Raw genomic sequence first — 20,620 nt, 5'->3', positions numbered from 1 at the left:
CTCCAAAACAAGGGGAGTCACACTTGTGCCTAGATGTTCTTTGTCTAAGAGAAAGCCTTCATGCTCATGTTGAAGGCCATTCCACATGTATTTATTGAATAGCTACTCAGTGTCAAACCCTAGACATATATTTCTGCTGGGGATGAGACAGAGAAAAATTGAACAGAAAATGAAAGATCAGTTCTTCAATTGAAAGCTCCTGTGCCAATACAAAATCTGCCTACGCTTAACTGTTACCATTTGTTTTTGGACCAGATTTTCAGACTTTGATTATGTAACCAAAGCAAAAGCAATGTATCAAAATAGTTTAAGAAAAGGAAATTCTATTCCTGAAGTTCCTTGAACAGCAAGATAGATCTGTTTGATTATGGAGAATAGGCCAAACAGAAATAAGAAAGGTAGCTATAGAATTACTTTGAATACCTTAAATTCAGTACATTAGTCAGGCAAATCATTTTAAATACTACCCTGTCTTTATTTCTGACTCTGTATACATTCTATTTTGAGATGCTGACTTCATGTTAAGCAAACCATATTTTTATTCAGCTTAATTGTATGCCACATTAGGGGGTTCAGATGTTAGATGGAGGCAATGACAAATGATCTTATGTGCATGTCTCCCTTCTTCCTCATTCTTTTTGCTCCTTTAATGTAGGGGTTTCAAATTATAGATTAGCTGAGGGTGGCTGCCATTGAGTCTTTTTTGTGAGGAGGTTAAGAGCACTTAGAGGAAGAGTAACCTGGGAGATGGTGCCTATGGAAGCCAAAAATGAGTGAATTAATTTTGTGTGGGCGAAAGTACTCTAATCCATAAGTAAACTTCCATCATCATGAGGAAGCAAAATATTCTTATGAAATTTCAGTTTAAAAAAAACATGCTTTATCAGCATCAGCATGTTGCAAATTTGTGAAAAAAGTTAATACATTGCCTTTTATGCTTTTAGCAAATAGCAATTTGTTATGCTTCATTTTAAAGATGTTATTTTAAATCATTTTGCTTCATATCAATATTATGTTTCTTTGAGAAATAAGGGATTCAAGTTACTTTTTCCTTTGCCCGTGATAACAGGATGAGGCAAGGAACATGATGTCTTACAGGAGATTAGTTTTTAAAGTTGCATGCATCTATATTTGAAACCCTTAATAAATTCATAAAGCAGAATCCATGGAATTGAATAACAAAAGGCATCACCACATTTACAGATAAATGGAGTTTTATTTGTTAAACTCATCTAGTGGATCATTGAGCATTCATTATATAGTAGGCTCTGTGAGGGATAAAAACAAAATTATTCAGTGCCCTTTCAAGTATCCAGTTCAGGAGGCAGGACTTAAGCACAAACTCTAGATATCACCTCTTAGTTGGATTTGAGGGTTTGGAGCTGGAAGGGTCTAATTAAGCCGGTCCTTTTATCGTTGAAATTAGGGCTCAGAAAGATACGCTGACCTGACCAGAGACACACAGGTAGGTTCTAAGTAACAAAACTGAGGCTGACACCAGGCCCAAGGCCCAGTGCTGCCAGTGTTTACATGGCACCCCTTGATACAGTAGATGGGATTATGGGGGGGGGTGTGTCGCACAGTAGACTGGATCACATGACTTCTCCCATGCCTTTTAACACTTAAGTTCTATTAGTTTTTAATTCTGAAAGTCAATAGTAGGACAAGATGCCAATAGAAAAAATGTCACAGTATATAAGTGAATATAATTTAGATAGATGTAGGAAAGAGTTCATTTTCATAAACAACCACTGTTCCTGTCTGTTTAAGCTCTTGTGAATTGTATGCATTTAGATGATAGAAAATTGCTTGTTTCATTTTTTTTGTTCTTTATTGTACAGGTTTCTGCATGTTTGTTCTGAGCTTAGTGAAGAAACATTACCGTCTTCAGTTTTACATGGTGTGTATTAACCATTTTTTATGGTCACTGATTTGTTACAGAAATCAACATTTTAACATTTTCTTGGCTATAATCTTGAGAACATTTGAAATTATGCAGTTTCAAGCAAGTGCATATGCCTTTCAGCATAAGGGATAATAATTTCAATTAGAAAAGGCCCTTTTGAACCCAACTTAATCTTTAAAGATGAAATACCCATTATGTGATAAGAAACTTAAGTTTCAAGCCCTTGGATTTTGGAGTTTAAAATAATCTGGTAATTTAAAAAATAACATTCTTCTGTTCTTTAAAATTAATGGACATAATTATTCATAACTTTAGAGATTTTACCTCTATAACCCTTAAGTTAGTTGATGTTGACAAAAGTTTAGGAGATATTGTTTTCACTTAAAGTATTTGGGGGATGGTGGAGAGTGCATGTGTGTTATCAGTAGTACAGTTTGTCACCAGAGCAATCAACCTTTCTAGAACATAGATTTCCAGTCCTATCAGAGGTACCGTGGCATGGTGGATGGAGAGCTGAACTCAAAGTCTGGTCTGTAAAACGTGGATTCAGAACCCTCTGAGGGCATCTAGCGCAGTCCACTCATTTTGCAGATGGGGAAATTGGGACTCAGGAAGTGTAAGTGACTCACAGTCCTCTGACTGCAGGGTCAATGCTCTTCCCAGCATTCTCTGCTGCCCTCATATTAATGTATCTTTTAAGTCTTGGTTTTATGCTCCTTTAAGCTGCATGTATTCTGAATTTTCCTCTTTAAATTATGAAGCTAATATGCAGTTTTTTTAACATGAAAATATAATGTTTGGTTTTGTGAATACATGTATTGTTAAAGAATATGCAATTTCAAGAGTGGATATTGAATATATTTCCTCTTTTATTTTTACTACTACATGGAACAATTAAAAATAGCATTGGATTGGCAGCCAGAAGACTTTTATACTTAATACGTAATTCTTTTATTACTTTATACTTAATGCTTAATACCTTTTATACTTAATGCTTGTGTGACCTTGGGCAAGTCACTGCACTTCTGAGCCTCATTCTCCTGAGGACTAGATGGTCTCTGAAGTTCCCTTCAGCTCTGAATCTTTGATCTTAGGACCCAGCTAAGTTACCTGATTGACCATTGCTGTAATTCCAATTGGCGGTATAAAGGAATAATGAAATATGAAAAGAAGGCTCTAGACAAGTCCAAAGTGATACTTTTTAACTTCACAGTCTCCCTGTTGCCTCCAGAAAAGATCCCTGAAGCAAAAGAACGAACTCTTTGTTGTCAACAGGAAGCCAGTGTACTGGGAATAAATGAAAATTCCAGAAATACCAAAGCCACATTATAGTCAAACATATTGTTTTCTTAACTAGGTTTTTTTGAGGTAAAATAAAAAATCATTGTTTCTATTTGGTAGTAACTTCCCTTTCACTCATCTGCCTTTAAGAAAAAGTACCAGAGGTCATTGACATGCCGCAAAAGGGAAGCGTTTCAGAGCCTCAGAGAAGCCACAAGCTTCAGTCATCAGCAGTGGAGTCCTCAGAAAAGTGCCGGACTTTGGGGGCACCTGAGCCTTTTGATAGATGTTCAGTTCATTTGAAGTTAGGAAAAGTTACCTATGGAAAGGAAAGCAGTTACACTTGGAGTATCTGTACTCAGAATGTTCCTCTCAATGAACTGCTAGCTCACAAATGGTACACATAGTAGCAGCTCACTGGTATTGTGGCTTTAGAAACATAGTAACCTCAGATTCCTCATTCCCTTGATTCTCATTCTTGATTCACATGTGTGTTTCTATAGGATGGCACAGTATCCACCTCCCACTTGCTGCTGGGGTTTTTTAAGTTCGGATGCTTTTAAATCACATTATCAAAAAGTACTTTTCAGAAAACAAACATTGTAACAGCAGAGTTGTGTTATACTGCGTAAGGACAGCATGAAGTGCCAGAACCGATGTCAGGGATTTGAATGTGCTTGAAGCATTTGCTCATTATTTCCTCAGCTCGAGGTGTCTTGACATGCGTAGCTTTCACTAATTGTTATCTTGTTGCACTATTAACAGTTCGCATGGACTCATGTCACTTTGCTGATAACTGTAACTCAGTCTCATCTTGTCATCCAAAATCTGTTCGAAGGCATGATATGGTAAGGGGACCAAGAATAAATTGCTTTCTGATGTTTATCAAACACTTAGCATTCAAAAATCCTACTAATTTGAGCTTGCTAATATTTAATTCTGCTTTTAATTAAAATGGATTTTTGAGTATTTGACAGTGAAGGACCAAATTCTCAGTGGCTATGCTTCTAATCACTTAGAGCATTATATTATAGTGCCTTTTTAAGGACCATTTATTTAAACTCTTCTTAACCAGAATCTAAACAAATCTCAGAAATTTCCCCAAAGGGCAACCAAAAAATGAGCTGAAATTTCTTATGATACAAAGCAGTAGTACTACTTTAAATTTCTAATGGGGGAGGAGACCCTAAGGTTCTTTAAGGAAATGCCAACAAAATAAACTATGGTGGATACTACCGTGACAAGAAAGTCTCTGCGTTTGGATTTATTGACTAACAGCATGTCTCCCTGATGACCTAACTAAGCTTGATCCCAAGGTAGAGAGAGGGTCACAACAATTTCTTTTCTGCCCAAAGATATTGAAGGGATGTTACTTGCTTCGGTGAGCATTCATACTGACAAAATCATGGATCCTTAAAGTGGTGAAGAATTAAACAATAAACATTGTATTTTCTCCAAGTATCTTAATACTTCGTGCAATGCAAGCTAAATATGGAAAGTTGTGTAGTTCCTATACAAAACATTTGGCCATGTGTGGTGAACTGTGAAAGAACTTATTGTTCTTTGGATTGAATATTTGTGAATGTTCTTTCATTGTATATATGCATGCATTCTTCAACATAAAATAGGAATTCTGGAGTTCTGATTTAATGGGTTACAGTCTGAAACAGATTTGTAAAAAAAAAAGTTAGTGTAATGGAAATAAATTTTCATTTATGATTAAGTTACAAAGCATTTTGTAAGTATCAGTTATTGTTAGGCATGGGAAAATATTCAGAAATTCAGTCTCAACAAATTTTTAAACTCACATTTTAAAATAGTTTATAGGTGAAGAATTTTATTAACTAGAATATTTAACTAAAACATCTCTAAAACCAATTTTGGAAAAAAAATTCTAATTGAATCAACAGAAATTGGAATAAAATCTATGGTGGGTTTTCTGAAACATTTTAAATTTTGAACTTAATGAAGTTAATTTAAGTAATCAGTCAACTTCACAGATGTAGAACTAGTTAGGATAGCTAAAATTAGAACTAAAAGATTTTAAAATTATAATTGTGCATCAGTACTGTCAGAGGGTGGGATGATATTAGATGATCTTGAAGAGTCTTATACCTGAGAAAACTTGTGACTGCAGATGTTAGACCTTGTCTGAAGAGTTCAACCTTGTTTCTACCCTTGTAGTCAGTCTGTGCCACTTGGCAGTTCTGCCATAGTGCAAAGCTTAAGGGAATTGACAGTCTTACCCTCACTAGTCTCTTCAAAAGAAAATTGTTCATAATGTAGCGTGACTTTTTTCAGCCTATCTTTTATAAGACAATAGATTTTTTTTCCACTTTAGCCAGTTTTGTAAAATCTAACCTGTGACTTGATTTCCCTGAATTATAACTTATTCTCATGACTTTGGCATTTAAATCTTCCCTATGCTATAATACTGCTTTTTATATTAGAGATCTTAATACTTAAGTGTTATCCTTTTAAGTTTGGATCATGTTTGAATTGCTCTGCTAAAAAAATCAATTGACCCTTATGTGATTGCCTAGTGCTCTAAGCAGGGATGGAAACACCAGTATTGTTGCCATTGGTTGTGAGTCATATTTTGGTAGGAGCATTTGATCAAGTCACCTGTCTTTGTTTTTTTTTTTTTTTCTGCTGACTTTATTTTAAGGTTTCTTGTTCCGATCTCAAGTGTTATCTGCAATGACATTACTGCCTACCTTTTTGGATTCTTCTTTGGGAGAACTCCCTTAATTAAGGTAATGTGAAAACATGGCCAAGGTAGTTACTGTATATTTTTTTTAAAGAAAAAAGCAACAACAAAAACTCCAAACTTAAAACATGTTAGAAATTTTTAAATGCAATAAAACTCCTTGTGTTTATTGATGTGAAAAAGATTGGAAAGGACCTCATGGAGGGAGAGTGCAGAGGGAAGATCTTGGCTCAGAAGCCATCACAACATCAGAGAATTATGAAATAATGCTGGAAAAGTAGAGGGGTACCAGACAGTAGAGCACCTTGAGTGATGTGACCAGATTTGCATGTAAGAAAAATTATTCTGGCATGTGTGTGCAGAGGGACTTGGGGAAGAGGGGCAAAGGAGGGACAATGAGGAGAGATATGGCAGCATGGATGCCCCTGGAGAGAAATGGATGGGGAAGGACATGCTTCTGCGATTGTGTCCAGAGGCAGAGGGAAAGGAAGAGCTAAAAGACAGCCCCACATTTTAAATGGAAGAGTTTGGATGGCTCTGGCAAAAAAAGAAAAAAAATGGAACTAGGAGGAAAAGCGGGTTTGTGAGAGTGTGCTCATAGGTTCGTGTTCTGATATGTTGCATTTGTTCTGCTGATGGGACATTCACATAGAGACGATGTAGGACTCATGGCTCCAGAGCTTAGAGAAAGGTCAGGCGGGGCTAAAGATAGAGATGGGGTAACTTTTTACATTGAAGTTTTCATGGTGGAAGCTTTGGGAAGTGAGAACCTCCTTTCTTGACCTATCTTCACATTGACAACAGACCCAAAATATTGTGGGTTCTGTGAGAAGAAAGGGTCCAGACTGATAGTACCAGTCCTTCAGAAGGATTGTTGTTTCCGTCTTGTCCCACTGTCTGTGACCCCACATAGGGTTTTCTTGGCGGAGATGATAGAGTGGTTGCCATTTCCTTGTCCAGCTCATTTTGTAGTTGAGGAAACTCTTCCTGACCCCAGGACCAGAGTTCTATCCACTGAGCCACATAGCTTCCCTCAGAAAGAATAAGGGAGATGAAACCCAGGAGAGGTTGGGATAGATTGGAAACCTTTGTATTTGACAAAGAAGTTGACCTTTTTGACAGTTGGGAGAGTAGTTTCTGGAAATTGTTGGGGGAAGAAAGGCAGTTTGGAAGTGGTTGAGGATACATTGGGTATTTAGGAAATGGGGGCATTAGGTTTATATGACTTCCATGAAATTCTATATTGTCCTCCATTTCTCCTCACTGTATCCCAGACCCCTCAAGTCTCTCCCATCTCTTCCTCTTATGGAAAACACCTTTTGTGTACTTGTTTGGAAAAGTTGTGTAAGGACCTTCACCTTTGAATCACAGGAATAAGTGTTCTCCTTGAATCTCCTTGATCTGGCAGTCAACGTAAATAACTAAATTGGGACGTTCCAAGGCAAAAATACGCTAAAACAAAAGATTATAACATAATCATATTACTACAAGACTTGGCCCAGACCAAAACTGCTAAGAAATAGCATGCAGCAGTTAAATGAAAATTCTAAAATATAGCTGTGACATACAACACTGATGTTTAGTGTTAATTACATTGTGTAATCTGATGAATATAGTAGTGGACCTGCATGTAGATTGTCTTGGCTGACTCATATCTTGAAAGATGCAAATTATTCATTTGACATTTATTAAACATGTGCTACACAATAAATACACAAATATTGACAGTGCCTGTCTGCCCTCAGAAAGTTTACATCCTACTGGCCTTCCTGTTGTAACCAAACTAAACTACTTGCCATTCCTCTGACATTCCTTAGAATCCCTGGTTTCCTTCAAGAATTATTTCATATGCCACTGCCTTTTGGAGACCTTTCCTGGTTCCCTCTAGTTATTGGAGCTTTGCCCTCTAATGTTCCCTTCTCTCCTATCTTTATGTTCTTTGTAACTATTTTTATCTGTTGTATCCTCTGTTAGGATGTGAGCTCTTTGAGGACAAGGACAGTGTCTTAGCCCAGTGACAGGCCTATAATAAATATTCAGTCAGTCAAGGAACACTGATCAATTCATGAAAACCTCCATGCTGCTTTGCTGAAAGTGCTGTCATTCTCTTTTCAATTTCATATTTCTATACATGTCTTTTCCCTACTGGGTGGTGAAGCCATCAAAGGAAAGGATGATATCTATTCATTGTTATATTCCATAGTATATAGTATATATGCCTGGTGCTTAGAGGTTCAGCATAGGTTTTAATGTGCCCTGTGCATCAGTCTGCATCATTAGGACTTTGATTACAAAATAAATGTCTTTCCCCAGTTTGTTATAAAAGGTGTAACTTTTAGTGTTTAGAATTAATTACCAATTTGTGATGAACTTTTTGTAGGCTTACCAAAGAATTGGCAAGATAGTATCATTTACTGAATGTTGGACATGAAATTCCTGGTCTGATTTACTAAGACCCTTAGAGAAAAACACATTTGCAAAGCTAAGAAAGTATTTTGTTCTTTTGGGAAATTATGGTGTTATAAACCCAGCATTAAAAAATTCAGTATGTTGAATAATATTCCACATTTATTGAGTATTCACTGTAATTAATATATATCATATTGGGCATATGTTATCTATCACTGTAAGAAATGTGTTAATATAAGTATGAGAAAAGAAGACCTGGGTCCTTTTATTAGGGAGGTTAGAATTCAAGGACATGAGAAACCTATGTTACAGGAACATAAAAACATATAAACCAATAATATTTGAGTATCTCATATAAGAAATTCAATAAAAGTAGTAGTAAATTACAAGGGTGAAAAACTTTAAATGAAAGGTGGGGTTACCAGAATAATATGAATGATGAAGCCAGGTGGGGATAAGCTAACAAATGTTCAGGTTGCTAAGAGCCTTGGAAGAGGACTTACAGATGCATGTCTTTTAAATATCTATTTAGTAACTTATCTTACCTTGTTTTGTTTGTTTGTTTGGTGGGGGGACCTCTGTTAGCTGTCTCCTAAAAAGACTTGGGAAGGATTCATCGGAGGATTCTTTTCCACAGTTGTTTTTGGATTCATTGTGAGTATTTTTGCTTCTTGACATCCTTTCATACTTTTGCAAAATTACAGTAGGTTTGTCCATCTCTTCTGAATCAGAATAAATTAAACTAGAAAATGCTGAAGTTATTAAATTTCAGTACTACTCTGTGTATCATATCTGGATAAAAGCCAAAAGTTCGAAAACATATACGTAAAAGCTGTGCATATTGTCCTAAATTCAGGTAAGACAGAAGTAGCTGTATCTTTTCTTAATATGGTAACCAATTGACTTCTGGGCATGTATACTATTATAATCAGCCAAGTTGCAGAAATATTCCATCAGTTATATATAATGTATACTCCCAAGTCATGAATGGTTGAACATTTTAGATGACTTTAAAATATTTCATTTCTTTAGTTGTAAGTTTTGGGTAAAAAATACTCAAGAAATGGGAATTTTAAGTATTATAGGTGAAAATTGTATAATTGCTTTTGAGCCACTCTTTATATAAAGTTATCAATAGAATTTTATGTGCCAAGGAGCCCTTTTTTTAGTGTAAGGAGATTGTTGAAAATTAATTCTAGCTGTGTCACTAGCTTCAGCATTTCTGGATGTTATTTCTTGGTATCAGGTTCAAGTTTAGAGAAATAGCTGATAATTTAATATTTATGTTTGAAGATAGTAGCTTATGTTTTAAGACCTCTTAACTTTTGTTAGCATTACTTAGCATGAGTGTTTATATGTAACATGTAGAACTGACTCTTTCACTGTGTCTGAGAGAAGATCACTGCTTATTCAAGTATGCTCACTTGGCCCTGGAAGAAGCTAGCCTGTTTATTTCTAGTTTAGGCGAAGGTTTGCGTCAGGACGAATCTTTGGAGCCAGGAGTGGGACTTTAAATCCCATTTATGCCTTGGTTTTTGTTGTGTTTTTTTTTTTTAATTTTCCTCCCCAGTTTGGCTTAAGATATGTAGGTGAGACAAATGAAGAAAATGACTGGAAGGGAAGAAAGGGGATACTTCACCAAATAAAATATGTGATAGAGCATTTTTTTTAATAACACCAACCAAGTAAATCTCTTCTAGTTTCCTAAGTGGCAAGGACAAAAGGGGGATAATTAATTGAAGTTTATTTGGAATTGAGAACACTAAAATGATCTTTCATTTACACCATTGGAAAACAAGATTTTTAATAATTTTAGTGGCTTTGTTTTGGGGGTTAGAGAGATTCGTTTCTTATTTACTGTGAAATCAATCTGTAATCCTTCTTTGCAATTTTTATGCTTTTCCCCAAACCTACAAAATTTATCATTGGGACAGTGTAAACCAAATGATTTTTTTGTTTGATTTTCCCCCTTATTTTTTGATTTCCATTGGTCAGTCATCTATGTACTAGACATCTACTGGGTGCCAAGCACTGTGCTGGTGATACAAAATGAAATGGCCCCTGCCCTCCAGTGACTGACATTTCACTGAGGGAGACAACATGCACACGTACAGAATACAGACTATAAACTATTTTATACACACACACACACACACACACACACATACATACAGATGTATAGAAATATGTGATTTTTTTTTTTACAAAATATAACCAAAATAGCTAATGATACTAGTAGACCATCTCATTTTTATCAGAAGGTTTGCTTAACGATAACATGGAGAGGACATTCATTGAGGATAGAGCGTTGGCTCAAGTAAACACAGTTCCTCCTGATGCCCTGCATTTGCCATGGCAGGATACCTGGTCAGCAGGGTATGTGCAGCCTAAGGAGTCCTAGACTCACCAGACTGCTGTTGACATAGCAGGAAGTTATGGTACTGGTTTTGCCTTAGGACCACGAACCACTCATCTTTTAGGGAAAAATCAGTCTGCCCTTCCATGGCTGCTTCCACTGCACCAAAGATTCCAAGAGGTCGAGGTGGGAAAGAGCCCACAAAGGGCACACAGATGGGACAGGGAGTGTTACGTGTGCAGATGGGGCAGTGTGGCTGTGTCTCTGAATATCCAAGCAGGGAAGTAAAGTATTAAAAAGGCTGGAAAACCACACCCAGAAATAACTGGCTGTGTAGCCTTGAACAAGTTACTTAACCCCGATTGCTTAATAAAAATAAAATAAAATAAAATAAAAAGGCTGGAAAGATAGAAAGGTACCAGACTGTAAAAAGATTTAAATGTCGGATTTTATATTTTATCCAAGAGGCAAGAGGGAACCAAATCAGGAAGGATTTATGAAGCACTGACTATGAGCCAGCCACTGTGCTAAGCCCTGAGAATACAAACATAATAAAAAATAAAGATAGCCTCTCCCCTCAGGGAGCTTTTTGATGTTCTAATGGGGGGAGGCAGCTGAAGAGGGATGGGGAGGGGCAGGAGGGAGGGCCAATGGGAGAGTCTGTGGAAAGGAGGGGACTTAGGAGATGTGTTGGAGGTAGAAACATTAAGATTTAGTAAATATTGGCTACGTGTAGGAGTGAATGAGTTAGCTGAGTAGTAAGCCTGGATGGCTGGGAAGATGGCGGTGCCTTTGACAGTAATACAGGAGTTTGGAAAGATGTGTGGGTAGAGATAATGTGTTCTGTTTTGGAAATAAAGATATTATGAGATGCCCAGAGGACACGAAGTTGGAAATCACTAATACTTCTGGATTTAGGATTCAGAAGAAGGACAAGGGAAATGTGTGTCTGTGAGTCAGTTGCACAAAGGTGAGAATTTGACTCATGGGGTGATGAGGTGACAGACAGAGAAGAGAAAGGAGAGATCAAGACATAGTCTAGGAGTTTACTCAGAGTACAGCACCTTGGCCTGCTTGTGTCCCTCGCTTTCCCTTACCCAGTGAGCCAGCCCTCATAACAAAGACTGAGGAGGAAGGGAAAAAGTATAACAAAAGTATTCAACCATCAGCCATGTCTCACAGTACATGTACATGTTCCACACCCATCCTTGTCAAATGGGCAAGACGGTGCATTTTCTCAGTTCATCTTTGCACACAAACTCTGTAATGCAGTTAATTGGGATTCATTATTGTTTTCCGCTTACTTTCTTGTGGACAGTTTGATTTTCAGAGTAGTGTTGTGCAGAACAGTCCCTTGCACATAATATGTCTGAAAATGGTTGTTTGAATTTTAATTGGGAGCAAGATATGGAAAAGTGTAAATATTCTAACTCTAGTCTTTCTGACACAAAATTGAAGGTAGATTTTTATGATAACACTTGATATTTAATAGATACTTGTTTTGTTTTTCAGGCTGCCTACTTTTTAGCAAAGTATCAATATTTTGTTTGTCCAGTAGAATACAGAAGTGAAGTCAATTCATTTGTAACAGAGTGTGAACCATCAGAACTTTTCCAACTGCAGACTTACTCTGTTCCTCCCTTTTTGAAGGGAGTGTTGAGATGGGTAAGAGAAAATGAAATATAAAGACAATTTTAGAATAATTAATTTAGCCTTCTAATGAATGATTTCTGTAGAAAATCTGAAAAAGCATAATCTCTCCCACTTTGAGAATAGAGTGACTACTAAACTGCATGGTAAGCTAACTTTGAGAAATTAGTTACTTAGAGAATTGCTTTGGGTTTTAGGTATAAATTCCATTTAGCTCAAATATATTTGCATTAGAAATATTTGGTAGCCCTTAGTTTTTCCGGATGAGAGGAATTTCAGTAGAAGCAGGTTATGACAATTAATCCACTAGCTCAAAGTTAGTTAATTATAGGTGTGAAATACAGCAAAAACTGCTGATATTTATCAAGTAATTTTTTTTCAGTAATTTTCAGTATTTTTTACTCCATTTTTAAAGAATCCCAGGGGTCGCCATCACATGTGTTCAGTTCTGCATTTTGTCCTCTGTACCTTTATTTTAAGGTTACAAAAGAACAAGAACCATCATGACTCAGCATGAGGTATTCGCCTTGGAGTTAGAGATCTGGGTTCTCATTCTCCTTCTGACACTTGGTAGTTCACTGACCCTGGTCACAACTCTTACTGCTTAGCGTATGTTGCAGATTGGTAGAGGGAGATTCAGTTTTCAGATACCCCCCCTGCCCCCCACTGATAAAGTCATCACTCTGGATGCCTCATGCCCCCCAACACCAAAGCAGAGACGAATGTTGTGTGCCATGCTTTGGGGTCTTTACATTCCAGGTGTTTCTAGGGGTGGGATTGTGCACTAAATCCAAGTGTGACTGACACAGCTTGTTTCTTTTCCTTCAGGATACGGTGAGTTTGTATCCATTCCAGATACATAGCATTGCACTTTCAACGTTTGCATCTTTAATTGGTCCATTTGGAGGTTTCTTTGCTAGTGGATTCAAAAGGGCTTTTAAAATTAAGGTGAGTTTGTGCCGTTTATATCAGAACAGAATCTGTGATTGTGCCCTGCAATTGGAATTATTGTTTCTCCCTTGGTTGTATACCCTAAACCTCTTGGAAGAAAGGCACTGTCTTTTTTTGTTTTCCTCACAGATACGCTAGATAATCTGTAAGCGTCATCTAACCTAGTGAAAGGTTGTCATAACTGAAACATTGATTTTGTTATTCCACGTGTTAGCTCACAGTGTTAAATGCTTTATGTATCAATGAAATCGTTCTATAAAAGTAGCATAGGTACATTGTGTGTTGGCAGAATTTATCTCTGACACTTCCAGTCTTTTTTTTTTTTAGTTTTCATGGTGACCAGGTATGTTCTTTCAGACCCATTTGAAGGGGAGGGTTGGAGGCTGGGGCAGAGTTGAGTGGGATAAAGTGATAGAAGATTTCATCCCTGTTGCAGCCTGGTGGCCTTGCTGCCAGACTTCATCTCTAATTGTTTATATTTCCTGGAACAAATGTAGATTAGGGTCAGGACTGGATGCCACCTGCTGGGCTATTAACCCCCCCTCCCCTCCCCAGGTTCATCATCACCAAATTCTATAAGCTATACCAAACATTACATGTCTTGGGCACTCTATTTCCAAATACAGGGTCAGGAAGGCAAATGGGAACAAACAGAAATGCCTTTTACTAGAAAGCAGCAAATATATTTACAGACATTGAATAAGTATGTTAATATATCATTCAGCATAGTTCTCCAGGTACGTGAGTTGGTAGCAACAAAAACCCCCACTGGTGTGAGGGTGTCAGTAATTCTTCGGGTCTGACAAGCTATACTCCCTTTTGTGGAGTTGACTTATATGGGGCTCATCATGTCATGAAAGGTAGGCCTTAGCTCACTTAGCTAGTATAGGTTTCTTATGTCTAATTTGGAAGTTGAAAAGACTCATGTCTCTAAAGAATAATACTGTCTAATTCTGCCTTCAAGGTCCTTCTTCTGGGTGTCTGTTATGACCTGCACTGGGGGCTTCACATATACTCAGGCTAAGGATCTAAGTCATAACTCTAAGGCCTGTACAGATATTGAACCCCCACATCACAAAGGCATTCATTTGCTTTATGTGGCATCTATGTGTCCTTCTGCCTAGGGCTAGTGTGCACCTGGCATGTAATGTTTGGTGGAGCTGGTAGAATTTGGTAATAATGGGTTTTTGTGGCTCACTATCCTGGGTCCAGTGGGATTGGATGTGGGGGGATGGAAAGCAGTGTCTGCATACTGTTCCCTGTGACTGAACTAAGTAAAGTGATCCACAGAAGGCAGGGACCCAGTTGATTGACCTTGTGATGTTCCGAGTTTGCTGGAAATTGGCTGTCTGCCTGTAAGGACCTTACAGTATAGGAGAGGAGACCAGATCTGGATATAATCACAAGCTGTCTAAGTACCAGGTGAATGGTGCCAGTAAAAAGCTGCAGGACTTCAAAGTGGGGAGAGGGTTCTTTGGCACACTGTGGTTACGAGCAAAGAGAAATTATTATTTTGTGATTGCAAGAGCTTAGGGGTAAATGGTAGAAATGTCATAAAATTCTGCAGTCGCTGAAGTGACCTGTGTAGCTCATGTAAGCTCTGAACAGCATTACCCCACCTCCTCTTCTCCCAAGTAAGTCTTGGGTCCCAATCAATCCTTCCCACAGGGTTCCAGCAGGAGCCCAGTGCAATTGGAGTATCAGCTAAGAATCACCGTAGCCAGCCAACCTTGAGTCGCTCATAGAAATGGGGACTTACTAGTTGCTACAAAACATCCCCCCAGCACTGGTGACCCCCACCCTCCCACTAGTGCCTGCAGGGGAAGGGACTCAAGCTTAGAGAGCACAGGTGGCTGCTCACTTACCCACATCTTCTCATGGCGGGAAGCTCTGTTCTCCCCATCGAGGGCTTCAGAAGTTTACTTTAGATGTGGGGCAGATTCTCTTTCAGGCTCCCTGTGTGTGTGTGCATGTGCATGTGTGCATGTGTGCGCGTGTGTGCTCATGCGTGTGCATGTGGTTTAGAGGAGGTGAAGTGCAGAACCTGTTCTCTGTTCCCTCCCCTCCTCACCAAGCAGTTCCTTCCTAGGAGGGTTGGCTAGAATGCTGCACTTGCTGCTGTCTCTGGAATAACTGGTTCTAATCTACCTTGATTACTTTACAGACATCCCACGAGGCATGACTAAGTTTCTTAGATCTATCTGAACCCTTTTCCTCTGAAACCTCACTCTAGTTCCAGAACTTTCCATGTTTAGTCTATGATTGAGATTGATGGCTTGGGTATTTTATTACTTACTTGAACAAATCAATCAGCCCCACTCAGCTCAGTGCTCCATAATTTTCTACACCCCCTGAATTTCTGGACCTCATTGCCCCACAGTGATGACAGACCGTGTAACTGGAAAGAGGTTTTGGCCAGTTTTCTATGTTATCAGGAAAAAACTGAATCCGTTTATTATTGTGGACTATTTATATAGTCTTTTCCAAGGATTGAAAAGGTGGTGAGTAGACTTTCTATACTGAAAAAATTAATTATATATTTGGCAGAAAATCACAACTATACCATTTTTTTCTCATCCTTGACAAAAAGTCTTATGCATATCTAAGGATGTGACTAATTTTTATTTGCATTTTTTTTGTTGTTTGGAAGGATTTTGCAAACACCATTCCTGGACATGGAGGAATAATGGACAGATTTGACTGTCAGTATTTGATGGCAACTTTTGTGCATGTGTATATCACCAGTTTCATAAGGTATAAACTTGTGTTTACTTATTGTATTACATTAGATCATTTTATTTTGTGTGTGTGATGTTCTTAAAGGTATTTTAAAATTCTTTAATCTCTGAGCAGAGTCTTTAATAGACTTGGGACAAGAGTACATTTAGTGTGGTACTTTATATAGGAACAATCTGAAAGTTTCTCATTTCTCAACTTTTGTCATTTATTTGGGATGGAAAGGAACAATATTATCACTGTCAACATTCGGCTCACTTGCCACTAAATATGGCATTGTGTAATAGAGAAAGTTTATACTTCTAGGTACATTCAGTTTTATTTTTCTAGTGCTGTTTTTATGGCAATTGAATCCATTTATTATATTAGTGTTGAATGTCAACACTGATTTTAGAGGCTTTGATATTTGACAAATATTGAAAAATTTGACAAAATACAATACTCATTCCTAATTAAAACACTAGAAAACATAGGAAAAATTTGAGTTTTCCTTAAAATGGGATGTAGTATCTAAAAGCAAGAGCAAGCATTAACTTGACTAGAAGCCTTTCCTGTTTAAAAGCAAGTGACACAGATAGATATCCGTTATCACCTAATGGCTTGTACAATTGGACAAGAAAATTAAATTAAAGGAGTAAGCATAGACAAAGAAGAAACAAAACTTGTGACTTTTTGCAGATGATATGAAAATCAACTAAAAACCTAACTGAAACAATGAATAACTTCAAGCAAAGTTGCAAAATAAAATTTAAACCCACACAAATCACCCACATTTTGTATCTGTTACTAACAAAATCAGTCCCAGAGAAAGAAATCCCATTTAAAGTAGCTACAGATGGTATAAAATACTTCAGAGTTAACCTGCAGACATACACAGAGGAACTTTACAGTTATAAAATCCTATTTACACAATGGCAGATCTAGATAATAAATAGTTGCTCATGGGTAGGCTGAGCCAATATGATAAAAATTGCGATACTCCCTGAATTAATTGACTTCATGCCATACCAGTCAGACTACCTAAGGACTACATTATAGAGCTAGAAAAAATAATAACAATTCATCTGGAAGAAAAAAAAAAGATCAAGAATATCAAAGGAATCAAGGGAAGAAAAATGGAAAGGAAGAGAGGGCAGTACCTGATTTCAAACTATGCTACAAAGCCATAATTGTCAAAACATTCTGGAACGAGGCAAGAAATAGAAGAGGTTGATCAGTGGAATGTATTAGACTTACAATACACAGAAGCAAATGACCCCAGTAAACTTGAGGCTGATAAATCCTCATATCCCAGCCTGGGAGCAAGAACATTCAACAAAAAATGTTGGGAAAGCTGGAAGATAGTGTGACAGAAACTGTGTGAAGATGAACATCACCCCTGATACAAAGAAACTCCAAATAAGCACATGATTTAGACATCAGAAGTATATTGGAGGCATGGGAGAAGCTGTCAGCTCTGTGGATAGAAGAGTTCTTAACAACAGGCTATAGCCAGGGGTCCATGGGCCTGGGGACAGGAATAGGGTCTGACACAGAGTCCTGCTGCTTTCAACTGAAATCAGAGCCATTCATAACCTTGACCTAATGTAAACTATCTTTTTTCTTTTATCACCAGGGGTCCAAATCCCAGCAAAGTACTTCAGCAACTGTTAGTGCTTCAGCCAGAGCAGCAGTTGAATATCTACAAAACGCTGAAATCTCATCTCATTGAGAAAGGGCTCCTCCAGCCATCCCTGAAGTTATAGCTGGATCCATGAGGAACTTTAAGCAATTCTATAGAAAAGCACTGATGTATATTTTGCACCTATCTAGAAAAAAATGATTTAATATGCAGTAAATTGAGGTTTTAAAGACATGAATGTTACTTCTCCAAAATTACTGTGAATATTTAATAAACATTTGATCCCAGTATGAAATATGTAACAAATTGCTTGCAAAATATCCTGTATTTTTTCTAGTGTATCTCATGATACTGACAAGACATCCCACTCCTTATCTGCAGGGTTTCAGAATGGAGGAACTTCAACACTCTCAAGTGTATAAACTAAAGAAATGTTAAGGTCATCCCAGGTGTGTCCCTTGCCTAGGTATTTGCCAATACAATTCAAAATAGCCCTTTTAAGCTAAAGGTTTTATAGTATAGTAGAAAATCAACTTGACCAAGAGATTCTTGTGTTTTATTCTGAAACACTTTCTCAAGGATAACTGTGTTACTAAAGCATGGATACATTTAGTATAACTGAAGAGAATAAAATCATTTGTCAGGAAAAAAGGAAAGTTTTTTGAGATGAGGGTAAAATAAAGACACTAATCTATGTCTTGTCAGACAATTGGCCAACATTTACCTCTCCACTAAGTCGTGTGTGATGTTCTCTGGTGTAATCAGTGAGATTCCAGGACCATGTAAGGAGTATTTTGTTCTGCATGAGGTACCCACTGTCGCCAGCACTTCCTTGGGGACATGGATTCAGGACCGTCACAGGTTGGCAGCACAAGTGCAGCAAGACTGAAGCCCTTTCCAGTTTCCCTTCCTCGGCTGTAGTGGCTTCATCAGAGAAGCCACCTCCACGCTATGACACCCGGGTGATGCGTCTGCACCATTTGCAGATCCATATTTAAAGTCATGACTAAATCATTGAGCTTGAGTAAGGAGACTTCCAACCAAGAACAGAAAGCCCAAGGAGGCCGAGCCTTCGCTCTGGTGTGCTGGAGAGCTGAACCTAATTACATTTCTCATAAATGAATCTAAACAAACAGCAGATGCTGTAGAAATTCTCACCCTTTAATTTATTGATTGGAGGGAACTCTTCAAGAAATTTAGTGCTCCTAGGTAAAACCATGTAGGGAATAACAGATGTATTTGTAAAGAATATTACACTAACAAGAACAGTCAATGTGTTTGTTTTTTGTGCAGAACTAAATTCAGATTGCTTTTGAATATGTAAAGTGAGAAGTTGCTTTTAGCTTTAGGCACTACATAAGTATTCTGTAAATAACCTGAAAATAAGAGAAATGGTTGAATGGAGAACTAAGAATTATACTTCTTAGTCCTACATTCATTCAGTTATTATTTGTTATTATTGAATGAGTACAGTCAACAATATTTCATTGTGCTTTTCAATAGAAACCTAGAAAAGGCATTGGAAAATCTTTGATAACAAGATGAGTTTCAGAATCAGGCTGCTTGTCATTTGTCTGGTTTTTCTTTATTTGTCCCATCAATCACTAATAGCAAATCACAAAAGCATTTTGGATATATGTAAACATGCACATGTGGCGAACTCTATAAAGTAAATATGTATATATGTATGTATATGTGTATGTGTATCAGGAAGCTTATTAGGTATGTTTTAATTGGTTGTCTCACATACACATGTGTGCATATTTGTATAGGAAAAAATCTAAATTTGGGGAAAATCTAAAAGAAAGGTCATTAAATAATTGCTATATATTATGAAACAATTAGAAAAGTAAAGAAGTCACTGTCTTGTAAACAATGAAATGTATTATAAAATATAGACCTATAATGACCTTTTAAAGTTACAAATAGGACTTTGAATTGGGTGTACATTCTCTATGTAAAAACAGTCTTAATTTTTATTTTAACAGAGCTATAAAGATTCCACTTTTTTTAGAGTAATTTTATAGCATGTATCTTAAAATAGAGTCTATTTTAACAAATGCAACTTACCCAAGTGGATCATTTTTATATTTACACTGTGAAGAAATAAATATTTCAAGATAGTAATTGTGATGGTAAGAACAAAGCTAGGATCTTCCTTTTCAGCCATAATGATGGCCAATTAGTCTCAATTTACCTTTTTAAAAAAATTAAGTGTTGTAGTTATTGCTTTCTGCTCTTACATTTGCTGGTTTACTTTTAATCTGTGGAAGGCAGAAAACTTAGTGATCTCCCCTTCCCCCGTTGGTATATAAGTATGTGTTTCTTATTTAAGAATGCAATCAATAGAAGAGGGGGGAAAATCTGCTTTTCCATTGGTGGCTTCTCTTCACTTAACATTTCAGTTTTTACAAGGATGTCATACCTTGTTCAACAGAAAATGGAGAAAAAATGTAGATACCCTATACAGGTGCCAGTTTATTACGTGTGTTCAAATTGGTTGCCTAAACCTACTAAAGCTGGGTTGAGGGAGAAAATAAAATTTAAAACTCCGCTATAGACTCTTGTAGTTTTCTCCGTTGAGTTGGATAGAAACGTCCTTAATAAATGTATGTGCACTATGAAAAATTATTTCAATTTGTAAATTTTACTCCTGTGTCTGATAAGGGACTTGAGAGAAAATGTAAAAAGCATGGTTGAAGTTAATCACTCCAAATTACCTAATACCTCCCTGTCTTGCAGTAATCACTTAAAGGCACATGGAAATCTGCTATCCCAAATTACAGAGGACTGCCACAAGTCTATAAACCATCTACTGTAGACACTCGGGCAGAGGATATGAGCACTTACAAGAGGGAGATGTAGAAAGGGGGAGTGGGGGGAGGAAGGCAGATTATCAAGGACTTCGGAAGCCAAACAGAGGATTTTACAGTTATTCCTGAAGGTGACAGGGAACCACTGGACTTGATTGAATGGGAAGGTGGGGGGTGGGAGAGTGTG

At 37.3% G+C, this 20,620-nt stretch overlaps 1 protein-coding gene across 1 annotated transcript in view; it reads left to right on the top strand.

Moving 5' to 3' along the window:
* Positions 1 to 17,926, top strand: part of CDS1 (CDP-diacylglycerol synthase 1) — a 62,129-nt gene extending 44,203 nt beyond the window's left edge. Inside the window, exons 6-13 of the mRNA XM_069093073.1 lie at positions 1,842 to 1,900; positions 3,953 to 4,035; positions 5,856 to 5,943; positions 8,892 to 8,960; positions 12,175 to 12,327; positions 13,141 to 13,260; positions 15,914 to 16,017; positions 17,615 to 17,926. Coding sequence (XP_068949174.1) covers positions 1,842 to 1,900; positions 3,953 to 4,035; positions 5,856 to 5,943; positions 8,892 to 8,960; positions 12,175 to 12,327; positions 13,141 to 13,260; positions 15,914 to 16,017; positions 17,615 to 17,744 — 806 coding nt within the window. The 3' untranslated portion in view covers positions 17,745 to 17,926. The remainder of the gene's footprint in view (positions 1 to 1,841; positions 1,901 to 3,952; positions 4,036 to 5,855; positions 5,944 to 8,891; positions 8,961 to 12,174; positions 12,328 to 13,140; positions 13,261 to 15,913; positions 16,018 to 17,614) is intronic.
* Positions 17,927 to 20,620: the final 2,694 nt, after the last annotated feature.

This window comes from Petaurus breviceps, unplaced genomic scaffold (assembly GCF_028583685.1).
Source record: "Petaurus breviceps papuanus isolate PSGF00001 unplaced genomic scaffold, PetGlider_PUasm1.0 126, whole genome shotgun sequence".
NCBI lineage: Eukaryota > Metazoa > Chordata > Mammalia > Diprotodontia > Petauridae > Petaurus > Petaurus breviceps.
Note: the sequence above shows the minus strand (reverse complement) of the source record. Positions and strands in the feature narration are given on the sequence as shown.